The 12,339-nt window shown below is 38.1% G+C and overlaps 1 protein-coding gene across 1 annotated transcript; it reads right to left on the bottom strand.

Annotated features, from left to right (window-relative positions):
- Positions 1-346: 346 nt before the first annotated feature.
- On the bottom strand, positions 347-9,929 carry MRPL39 (mitochondrial ribosomal protein L39). The gene is made up of 10 exons (XM_027449267.3): positions 9,779-9,929; positions 9,268-9,474; positions 8,747-8,886; positions 8,165-8,264; positions 6,379-6,446; positions 4,963-5,075; positions 3,768-3,833; positions 2,659-2,812; positions 1,669-1,716; positions 347-471 (listed from the first exon to the last, which is right to left on the bottom strand). The coding sequence occupies exons 1-10, from the start codon at positions 9,828-9,830 to the stop codon at positions 385-387; spliced, it is 1,035 nt and encodes a 344-aa protein (XP_027305068.2). The 5' UTR covers positions 9,831-9,929; the 3' UTR covers positions 347-384.
- Positions 9,930-12,339: the final 2,410 nt, after the last annotated feature.

The following is a 12,339-nucleotide window of genomic DNA, read 5'->3' on the forward strand; positions in this document are numbered from 1 at the left end:
ACTGGAATTTCATTGGGAAACTCCAGCAAGAAAAACGGCATGTAAAGAGCTAGCCTAAAAATGTGGTCTTGAAATTGTATCAACTTTAAAAAGGATGCCTAAGCACACTAATCAGAAAGGACAATATCTGGACACATACTGTTCTTGAGAACTCATTTAGAAAATGAGTTAACACAAATGAGATTTTTAGAAAAAAAATCCGTGCCTTTCTAACAGGGACAGAAAATTGAAATTAAAGTAGACTGAAATGTATGATACCAGCTTTGTACCGATTCACGATTCAGGTCCACAGAACGGAACTGAATTAATGAAGACAGTTTCACACGTAGCACAATTAAGCCATGTAAAAAAAAAACATTTTATTATGTACATTTAGAGGTTAATTTAGATTGATAAAGTTTTTTCTTCTTCCATTCCACCTTTTTCCTCATGACTTTCTGCTTCTGCTTCCACAATTTTCTCTTCAGTGACCTGCAGAAAAATAACAAAATTGTTATTTTTATTAAACATGACTTAATTCTAGATCCTGGAAATCCTCCCCTCACACTGTCAGTGTAGCAAGAAAGACAACTGTTGTCTTCAGAAGTAAACAATCTGGACAAGAAGCATCTGCAAACTAATTTCATTTAAAAAAAAAAATCATGGTCTAGACTCTGAGAACATCCTTGGCTAACAAATTTCAGTAGGCATACTGTATTTTTTCTCTCTTTTGCTCCAAATGCAAATAAAATATTTGTTCTGAACACTCAAAACCATCTGCTATTTAATTCTCATAACAATTTCCTAGGTTTAATCATGCCTTGAAAGCGGTCTCTGGTTATATGCAGCTTATCATATTTTATTGTTCCATTTATTGAAAAAATTTGCCTTTTTGCTTTTATTCGGTCAGTGAAAAACTTCTCTTGGATAAGCCCATTTCAACTTGGGAACACTGTTTGGCAGAAGAGTATTTGCAAGAAACTTTTATTTTCCATTCAGGTTTTTAATGGAGAAAAATAAACCAGTTCATTTATGCAGTTTACTGAGATAGTATTTCGTTTCATCTCCAGTAGTTTCCACCTAGGTTCACCCAATGGTAGATTTTATCCCTGCATTTAGTTATTAAAATTATGTTTGCTTGTGTTCTCTCAAGCCTGTGACAGAAAACTTACTATTACCTAAAATCTAGGTTAAGTATAAATACATTACTCCAATTTTAGTTTTCTTATTTCATGTTCATGATTAAAACAGGAAAAAGAATATTTTAAGTTCTACACACGTGGTATCAACATAAATTCTAGAGATTAATTTGAAAAATACTGATGTAGTTTAAAGTGATAATTTAAAACAGATTAGGGATTATTAAAAAGCAGACAGCTTCAGTCATGGATGATAAGCCTGACAGAATTTGCTCCCGTTATTTAGAATATTACAAAATATCAGTTGAACACTGCATGTTTTTTCTGAATGGTACAATACACTTCAGCAGTCAGACATCAAAAACAATACCAGATAATCTTCTACTACAAAGCAGTTAAATTTCATGTGCATCCAATTTTCTTCACCTGTTCGATTCTTAAAGATACGTTACTGAGGATATTACCCATCTCTAATCATTCAAATGCTACTCTATCAGAGCACTTTTTTTTTATATATATATTTAAGTCATATTTCACCACTGAGACTTACCAGCCACTTTGATCTTTCCAGCAGTTTGTGCCACACAGTGTGGTGAGCCTGTAATGAATGTCATTAAACGATATTACTTGAGGAAAAAAAATAAAACATCTTACTACAGATTAGATTCTGACAGGTTTATAGAAATGATATAACAAATACGTAACGATCTGTATCCATACATTACAGCTTATTACCTCAGTTTCCAGTTTGCCCAGTTTGGGAGGATTGAAGAGGGCTTGAATGTATGTTTACTTACGACATTCATCCACTGTGTAAAATCATTGAGGCGGTAACGGGCAAAAATAGTCATTAAAATCTTATGACTGGGAAAGATAAGGAAGGGTATACAGAGGAGGGCAAGGAAGACAATGCCCAACTTGTAAGTTGGGGAAGTTCTTGTAAACTTCCCCACTGGAGACAGTAACACACGTTCTAGACCATAGGCCAAGAAAATACAAGTCAACAGAAATGGGAAGAAAGACTCTTGCCTTCAGTTATAAATTTTGTAGAGCCTTTCCTTAAGATAGATTAGTGATGAGATTTGCTGTTGTTACAAAGTTTTATTTTGGTATCATGGAAGGCTCCTGCATCATGATTGTCAGTTCAAAGTTCTATTATTTCCTGAATGAATTAACATTGCCAGCAACCTCAATTTCAGATGATCAGCATGCACTACAATAAACAATTCACTAAGGCAAGGGGAATGAAATAGCCATGCGGCAATTGTGCAACCAAAATCATTCTTTCGGTATTGAAAAAAAATAACGTTGGGGTGCTCTGACACAAGCTTTCAAGCTCTGATTCCATAGCCATTAGAGTTCCAAGTCAATTGAACCCCAAATACCCAATGAGGTCATCATCATGGGCCATCACTTTCTGCTACTCATCCTCCTCTCATCTCTGTATTATTACAATCAAAGCATAGAATAATGATCAGAAAATATGCCAAATGCCCTAACTTTAAAAGAAAAGAAAAATTACAGAAAATGCATTAGTTACCCTCAAATGGACTGGCAGGGACACACCCTGAAACCTCCTTATCAATTCAGATTGGTTCGTCTGAAGATTGTGAGCTGCTGTTATCTCATACTGGAAACAGAAACTTGTCCTTGGAATGTGAGGGCCTTCACTAACATCCACAAAGTCACCAAACCTGATGGAAGTCAAAAAAAAAAAAAAAAAAAAAGGAAAAAAGAAAAAAAAGTTATGACAAATATAATCAAAGAGAATTACAATCCTATTTATTTTTGGTTAGCAAAATCCTATCTACAGAACACTTCAAACAGGATGAAAGAAAATCCACAAAAAATCCATAAAAGAAAATCCCAAAACAACCCTCAACACAACCCCAGTTCAGCACCTCTGGATTTCCTGAAGTAAACATACAGGTCACATAATGTCCTAATATGAATTTATGAAATTTAAATCCCAAACCCAGAAAGGTAATCCCTAGTTTCTCAAATTTCTGAAGCCACATTGACTTTAATAGTGGGTTAACGTTGTAGTTCACTAGAAAAAGGTTTGTCCCCAAGATCACACATTCTGAAGAACAGTTTGCTTACTACCTGCACAAGTTTTTCCCTTTCACATCCTGGAAAGTTGTAAATCGATTAAGAAAAGTGAGAGACAAGAGAAAGATGTACGGCAAATGAATACTCAGAACAAACGTCTCCCAGCAATCAACAGGCAAGCCCATCTACCCTCTTCTGAACAAGCTGGAGAGCAGGAGGAAGGAGAACAGACACAATGCGGTTCTAAAATTTCAAGAACCATCGTGGCAAAGGCATCTCTCCTTTACAAAGGTTTGGACTCCAAAATCAAATGTCGTTTAGGCATCTAGAAAACTGAGTATCACCAGCTTAAGCAAGTCACAATGTGTAAGACAGAGCTATAATAAAAGCTTCCTTCCTCCAGCCTAAGAACTTTACATCTTACACTGCATTCCAAAAATCAGCTCCATTCCTATCTCCAACACTTTGAACACAAATGATTTTATTTTTAAGTTAAAAGCCATCATAAATAACTTATTCTTTTTACTTGCAGATACTACTTGTAATACGACCAAACTTTTCAGCAAAATATTACAGAATGAGTTCAGTTTTTCTCACCTATGTAATGTTACAATTCCTTCCATGTTCTGAGAAGCTTTCTGTTCTATCGTCTCCATTTTGTATCTGATCAAGACAAAAAAAAAAATAAAAAAAGATTGAAATTTCTAACCTTTAACACGAAGTTCTTATAAGAATTCTTAACAAATTGATTTAGGGAACATTTCTTAAAGTTGTGTTGGTATTTATGAGAGCTTTGAAAGAAATGAAACTCTGAATTTTATATGCCAGTGAGTATTGATATGTTTCATAAAGCATGTATGTTTTCAGAGGTTCAATCTCTCAACAGATTTTTTTTCAGAAAGATAAAATGAACCTACTGCTACACAGAAAAATGGTTTCTTCTGGACTTGTATATAATTTAGAAAAAAAATCTCATCACCTAAACTGGTCTTATGCAATGCGTGGTTCTCAACAACTGATCACCTGCAAGATGTCAAAAAGCAGTCTCTGCTCTTTCTACAAACTACACGTAAATCAGCTCAGCTCCTACCTGCTGTAAACGCTTGCCAACCAACATAGTAAAGAGATGCTAGTTGGTATGTCACAAATATTATTAAGCTAAAAACAGTACTTATTTTGGTCATAACTTTAGCTTCAAGCAAAATTTTATTTTGGTTCACAAAATGTCAAATAATTTACCGTTTTCCCCCACTTCTCTCCGACCACCAAAAAGCTGTGGACCAGGTAATTTTTCTAAAACATTGCTTAAGTGGTCTGTCAGCTAAAAAAAGTGTTTTGAACATGCCTTTCTATAATGAAAGGCAGTGTATTTTACCCATTTTCCCTACGTAGAGCTCAAAAACTGCATTTCATCAAATCTGCATTTCAAGATACCAAGATATGAAAAAAATTGAATATGAAAGCCTTTCAGCAAAAGCTTAAGGTAACTAGCATGCAAGAAGTCTAATCACCAGAGCTCCAGTTTAAAAGTAATGAAATCTTGAAGCTCAATATTAAACTTAGAAGTCTACAATCTCCATTTCTCACAAAACTACCTCCAGTAAAGGTGTTGGCCTCTGGAGACAACATTAAAAATGTAATCAGCTAGTGGAACAAAGACAATGGAGATGTGTTTGAGTGCAATCAGAGCAGTGGGAGATGTACCTTCTTACTTCACCTATCACATCTTATGCAGAGATTTAAATGAATTTATAACTGCCTTTCTAAAAGGAAGGCACATTCATACACTTACTTGTTATGCTGAAATATTTCACGTGCTACTTTTGCTTCAACTTGTAGTGTTTCAAACGGCAGGTCTTTATAAATTAGCTTACTAGCATCCTTTGTAAGAGAAATGAAGTTGTCCTAAAAAGTGATTGAAACATATAAAACCGTCACCACTGTCTCACAGCTGTACTGAATAGACACAGGAAACACTAAAGATTAGTCAAAATGGTAAGGACCATCTGGTATAAAACCTAAATATAAGAATACTGCTGTAGGATTGTAATTCTTACTATTTATCAGTAACATATTGCTAAGGAACAAATCAGTAGGCATTCTCCTATCAGAAACAATATACATGAATCGGAGTTAAACATCCTCTGTCTTCCTAGCACAACATATGCACATGCAGTCTTGACACTGGTCAATATTCAGTTGTGTATCCTGTTTCCCATAGTCATGATCCCAGTTATAAACAATCTCCACTCTGGTGGAATCAAAAGAAAAAACTACTGAATAACTACGAAATTCACTGCCTCAGTCCAGAATCCAAAGCTTTGTACATGCAGATTTGTTGATAAATAATAACCTGTTTTTAGGAAAAATTGCATTTACTGTGTCACTTATAAAGTAACTTAGTCTGAAATATTTTAACTACAAGATCATATTGAAGAAAAAAAACACCTATATTGGACTAACACTGCTTTGTTAGCCACACACACCTCTGCTGATACTTCATCATGAGAACAAGAATAACAAGAATAGGCACCATACAAGTGAAACATCTGTGATCACACCAGTTACCAAACTGTTAGGAGTTTGTACATGATTATATAGATTTTATAGAAGTTTGCAGATGATTAGATTTACCGGAGAGCACGAAATATAAGCAAGCTATTGAGAAGAGTTTCAGCTGAATGTGTTCACAGTTCTTTTACAACAATAAATCGATTATGCTGTAAACTAACAGGTGAAAATACGTCCTTATTGTCAGAGGGTTTTACTCATACAGTCTATAAGCCTATGATCACATCTACACTACCAGGCAAGAGTAGTTAAGTAGGAGTGGGTCTGTACAGTAACATGGATGGCACTTAGGTCCCAACAGCCATACCAACTATTTTTGGAATTATATTTCAGATCAGAGCTATCCTAGCCCTATAGACCTAAAACCTGTAAGTACCTGGAAGACAGCTCTGGATTTTATTGCATCTGAAAAAACGTAGTTTGTGTGCTGAGAGCACTCTTCAGCGTGAGCCAGTATATGATAAATGAAGAGATTTAGTTTCTGAAATGTATTCCTGATGTTAAAAAAAAAAAACAAAAAAAAAAAACGGAAACCCCGCTACCCCACTAACTTCTCCCCTGCCAAAAAAAAAAAAAAAAAGCAATGGACGAAAATGTAAGCTACAGAGCTTTTTGAGCATTAAGTTATTGTGCTTACTTTTGTTGGCTGCCAGTCATTCAGTCTATTGTCCAAAATTACATCGTAACAGAAAGCTCCAGAGATCACTGAAATTCCAAAAAGAAAAACACTCTTATTTCTAATGAAGTACATATTTCACTGCCATATTATAGTTTTACAGATGTATGAAAATTAGTAAGAAAAACACAATCTTAAGAAATTGATAAAGAATAAATTTTCAGCTGTGATTATACAGTCAAACAGCAGACTAAATCTGTATCATTTTAATTTCACTGAATGATAAATATTCATTTTAAATGTGCTTTAATTTAATGTTGATATAATATATACCCATTAAAGGAAACAAACAAAAAAAAAAACTACACTGCTTCCCAAAAACACTGAAAAAGACAATAGACTTTGAAAATATTTCACAGTATTTTCACATCATATACTAAATTTGCACCATTCAACTGTAAAGAGAAATTTATTGCACAGATAAATCATGCAATATTAGAGCTAAACTACGATGTTTATCCATGACACGCACTTAACACAAATTTCTGTGGTAGTCGTTAGAGTGCTTTTTGTGTATATTTATCAAGCTATTGACATATCAAAAATCAAGCTTATGAACCTAGTAAGCTCATGCTATTTCTACACATACACTCTAATGATGCAAATTAGCATATGCAAGATTATTCCAAATCCTGGCACAATTGAAATATCCACTCTAAACCTACCAATCAAGACAAGTGCTGAAATGACTAAAAAGGGAATCAATCACAGGAAGGCTCCAAACAATAAACCACATTCTTATATATCAAATATATAATTGTGTGGTAGGCTCTCTTATTAAAAGAAAAAATATCTCAAGTTGGAAGGGTCCCACAAAAATCCGTGTAACCTCCTTCCTAGTGCGTTTGCTAATTTTAGTGAATCTTGGGTCACAGGTGAACAAAAGTCATTAGCAACCAACTTCAATAATCTTGCAACTTGAGTTATTAAAAGTCACCATTTATACATCAAGTGCTCATAGGGTTACATAGTTATTTGGTCAAATCTCACAGAAACACATAAGGTCTTCTAAATATATTACTCATGTAACTTCGTAATCAAAAGGCTATGCTCTTAAGTTACTAACTTAATCTATGTAGTCCAAAGCGGTCTGAAATTCAGTTATCATATAGACCAATCTTCCACACATTAATGAAGAAATTGTTTTCAGCCTGATGAATGTAAGTTAAAGAAATGCTGGTACATCACACTCTTCTTCTTATAATTACTCTTCCAATGGAGCACCCAAGAGCATAGATTCCCTTGCACCTTCTTCCTTCTCCCCACCAATAATGCCAGGCCAAATAAGATTCTGGATGTTTTAAAAGTGTAATACAAAGCTAAAACTTTAGAAATTTGGAAATATTGCAAAGATTTAAGATTTAATCCTCAGTTTATCAACTGATACTAAAAAAAAGCAGTTTAGGAAGATAGGCTTCTGTCTTTTCTCCAGTCCATTCAATCACCTTCAAAGCAGTCACACAGCTTAGCAGCTATGTAGAGACCACTGAGTTGTCACAGTTCAAAGCCTATCATAATGTTCAAAGCCCTAGCATAACCAAAACAAATTCTGGATTACTTCAACGCACCCATCACATCAAACACAAATAAATGCTGCAACAACAGCATTTAATATGTATAAAAACATTAAGTACCTTCAAAAACTGGAAAAAGAGACTCTGATTTATTTTTTTTTTGTAACATAATTACACACTCACTTAAGAAGCAGTGAAAGACAAGATGATCAACAGTAAAACGTTTATATCACCTGGCACTTCTGGAGCTTTAACCAGATTCACAGAGTACTCATCCTTGAATGCCCGCTTTAACACACATGCCATGATCATGGCACAGGAACGCCAGTAGGCCTATAAAGAGAATTACAAAACACAGAATTATTACTTAGAACCTAACAACCTATACCAGATGAACATCAGCTATCCAAAAAGAAAAAAACAACACCAACATTTCATTGAATTAGGCACAAACCTAGATGTCTACCCTACCATTACTTTCTTTAGAATGTAGACTTCTACGTGGACATGATTAAAACATCCATTGAGATAATCAAAATTGCACCCGAAAGGCAAGCCAGATGTTTCCCTTGGGATATTTAAATCTCTGATCCTTGAATCATGCAAGAATATAGGTTGAAAAGAATGTCCACACATCACATAGCCCACACTGTGGTCCAGTTAACAGCAACTGTGAGGTGCCAACCAACTGTTAAAAATATTGAAACTTTCACAACAAAGTTCAAGGAGGCAGATGGACATGACACTAAAAGGGGCATACAGAATCAAGAAGCTGCAATCAAGGTCACCTGCAATGAGGTATGATGGAGGCTTACCTTGTTTACTTCCTCTGGATCTTCATCTTTGAATGTAAGGAACTGAATTTCACATGATTTGGTCAAGGGTCTATACATGTCCCAGACTTCACCATCCACAAGAGCTAGCACAGATTTCTTGCAATGCCATTCACTTAAGTCTGAAGAAAGTGAAAAACACGTTACATGGTTCTTAGTTTTGCTCTTCAGAGTCAACAAATTATTCCCCTGCATTTGCAACACCAATCTGCAAGTGTTTTACCACTGTAAATGACTTAGAAGGATAAGCTGCAGATAGAGCCTAGAAAAATTAACCAGTTTATGCTGATGTATTTTGAATCAGTAAAATGTATTTTAGGTCATGAAGTTCACAGTACAAATATACTATAAACTTAAATACAAATACTCTGAATGGACATCCCTTACCTTGGTCATTACAAGGTCTACAACACTAACATTTCAAATTTGGAAGGCAAATACTTCAACAGGCAGCCTTATTTGCACCCTCAGTGGCACATTTGCTTAGGAGCCCGTTCACTTACGCATGGCACAGTTGTATGGAGTAGACAAGGCTTTGTTCATTATAAGCAAACTGCCAGGGTGAGATTTTCCAGTGTACTTTACTTCTATTTTCTCAATCCGTGGATAAAGAGATAGCTGTCTCTCCTTCTCTTTGGTAAAGAGCTCATTGCGCATCTGAATAATTTCCTCCGATGTCAGCCGAGAAGCTGCTGGTGTGGATACAAACCCTGGTAGAAGAAATTACATAAAGTGAGCAATAAACAGTTTTTGAAACCTCTTTACAAGCCCGTTTCTGCAAAAAGGCGAGCATTCAGCAAAGCCACCACACAAACAAAGGGATGCAACCCTCTCAAGCAGCAAAAACTTAATTTAGCGGTATAAGTGTAAAGGGGCCACCCGGCCGGGCACGGCCGCCCCGGGCACGGTCCCTGGAAGCGACGGCCGCGGGACAAGCCCGCAGCCGACACGACACGACACGACACGACACGACACGACACGACACGACACGACACGACACGACACGACACTCACGGCGCGCCTCCCGCCCGGCCCGCAGGCAGCGCGCGGCCCAGCGCGCCGCCATTTTGCGGCCGAGCCCCGCCGCCCCGGTGCCGCTTCCCCCCGGCTCCGCTGGAAACGGCGGCGGCAGCGGCTCGGTTCCGGCCGCCGCTCCGTCCTCGGCCGCCAGGCGGCACCGCGGGGCCGGGAGCGAGGACCAGGCAAAGTTAAAATCTGTGAAATAAGTCACGATTTGTTCCCGTGTCTTACAGTTCTGATGGTGATGGTTGTCAGCCAGATCCCCCAGTGGCAAAGACAGAACGGCCACCAGGAATGCTACCGTCAAAATAGCTACACTGACACGGTGCCATTAAAAAATAAATAAATAAAAAGCTGTAATTAAACTCAGCATCCAAAAAATTAAATGTGCTAATACCGGCCACGGACAGTAATGGGCAGGGAATTTTCCACTGTGACCGCAATGGGCTGCGGCCAGGTGAGCCCCAGGGCTGCCGGCTCCCGCTGCTGCGGCACCTGGCGCTGGCAGCCCTGCTCGCCAAGGCCGTCATCCAGAAAACCAGGTGTGAGGGTACGGTGGCTGTTCTGCCCTTCATCACGTTATTTGATAGAGACAGATTTTTGGCAAGTCAAACATCATGCTTCCTCACTTTTTGAAACAAGCTAAATACAAGTTATTTTTTAGCGCAGCGGGCACATTGTAGTGTATATACACACAATGCACTGTTGTGTGTATATAACAGTTTACAAGTGAAAGGTCCTTAGAAAACACAAAGATGCTGTTAGTCCTTACACCATTATCGCTCAATTCTGCCAGTTCAATTATCTTTTTATTCTGTGGCTTGAGGATTCATAAGCAGTCACTGATTACATCACATAATCTTTTTTTTTTTAATAGAAAAATGTTTTGAAGATACACTATAATAAGAATACAAAAAGAATATTTTAGTTTCTGAGGATGTCAATTCAAAATGTCTGGAGAATGAAAGAGAAATACGCTCTATTCTGTCACTCCTGAATGTGCTGTTCACTTGACTCGAACGACTAGAGTCAAATTCCATTTGATACTGCACATTACTTTGACAGTCTCTCTAATTTAAATTCCAATCTCTAAATCTTTTGTATGAATATATGCAACTCTTACTAAGGTTCAGGAAAATTGTGGTAACATATCTGTTCCCTGCTTCCACTTGCTTGGTGAAGCTTTGGAAGTACAAAGAGGATGAAAAGCCTCCTGGACCTTGTAGCACGCTGCAGGCTTTGGGAGGAGCATGGCCACGGCCCTCTGTGTTCTGGTAATCCCTGGCCGCAGAGTGACAGTGCAAAGCTTTACCCCCCAGTGGAAATCAAAAGATATCTGAAGCTGCTGGAAATTTCACTCGGGGCTCACCTGCCAAATCTACAGCCCCCGGACAAAAGCAGAAAAGAGGAACAACATTGGCATCAATCTGGGGTTAACTACAAAGTTCAGTCTTCGAGCTCATTTTTGATACATGATGCTACAGCTGGCTCACAACTGTAACATCATTTACTTCTGTGTGTTTACTTGAGGCTTCTGTGATAGAGAAAAAAAATAAATCACAAACCCACCACAATGCTGGGGCCTGAGCCGAGGCCTGGTTGGGGATTATGCTCAGCTGCCCAGCATGGCCCTGCCGGCAGCCGGCGGGGGGCTTACGGGCCTGCTTTAATCCCCAAGCTATTGATCTGTCTGTCAGTGCCCCAAAACTAAGGCCTTCTGACTGAAAAGTACGCTGGGAGGGGTTTGGCTGAAGGCCAGAGGCTTTTAGCACATCACAACACTAAGCATGTCTGTGGTACGGAGGAGGGACAGGTAATAGAAGCAGAGAAAAAGTGGACCAAAATAATTGCAAGGCATGAGTCTTCATAAAGCTGTTTGACTTTCACGGAAACCAGAAATAGTATTTTATAATGTGCAGAAAATGGGAGATTGCCCTATGAGGCAACAGGAACCCCGTCTGTGCTTTTACACCACCGTGTATGACCCATTGGCAATTTGTACCTGACAAACCATGGCTGCTGGTGGCCCTGCGGCTCCCAGCCCGGTCCTGGGCTTGCTGACAGACCACTGCAGGAGCAGCATGGCCCTAACAAAGCCTGCCCCTCCGTGTGCCCATCTCCCTCATTTCTTACCACTCACCCTCTGGGCACACCACTGCAGCAGAGTCCTACAATGTGCTGAACACAAGATCACTCAACAGATACATGTTACAGGATTAGTATTTCTCAGGGATTTGGTTTTTTTTTGTTATTTCAGTGACTTGACTTAAAGTACAGCTTCATATACACATGCCTGTGCACAATGGAGGTGGTAGCAGTAATTCATGGCTGGAGGCAGCAATTTCTTTGTAAGACAGTGTGATGTATAACTACATGTTCTTGAAAAATGTTTTAAATACAATTCTGAATCTACCATCAGCAGCATCCTTGCTATCATGTTCTCCACTGTTGCTTAAACTGAATCACAAAACATCTGACAATGCTACCTACTTTGGTAGATATTTTTTAGAAATGTACCTTTGATTGCTACTGAACTGCTTGCTCAGTGACAGTAA

Source organism: Anas platyrhynchos, chromosome 1 (genome assembly GCF_047663525.1).
Source record: "Anas platyrhynchos isolate ZD024472 breed Pekin duck chromosome 1, IASCAAS_PekinDuck_T2T, whole genome shotgun sequence".
Classification (NCBI taxonomy): domain Eukaryota; kingdom Metazoa; phylum Chordata; class Aves; order Anseriformes; family Anatidae; genus Anas; species Anas platyrhynchos.

Excerpts from the sequence above, each read along its gene's own strand:
- MRPL39 (XM_027449267.3), bottom strand. The coding sequence starts at position 9,830 with ATGGCGGCGCGCTGGGCCGCGCGCTGCCTGCGGGCCGGGCGGGAGGCG. Across the intron at positions 6,447-8,164 it reads TAAAGCTCCAGAAGTGCCAG|TGATCTCTGGAGCTTTCTGT; the intron begins GTGATATAAACG and ends TTGGAATTTCAG. Across the intron at positions 2,813-3,767 it reads GGAATTGTAACATTACATAG|GTTTGGTGACTTTGTGGATG; the intron begins GTGAGAAAAACT and ends GACTTCCATCAG.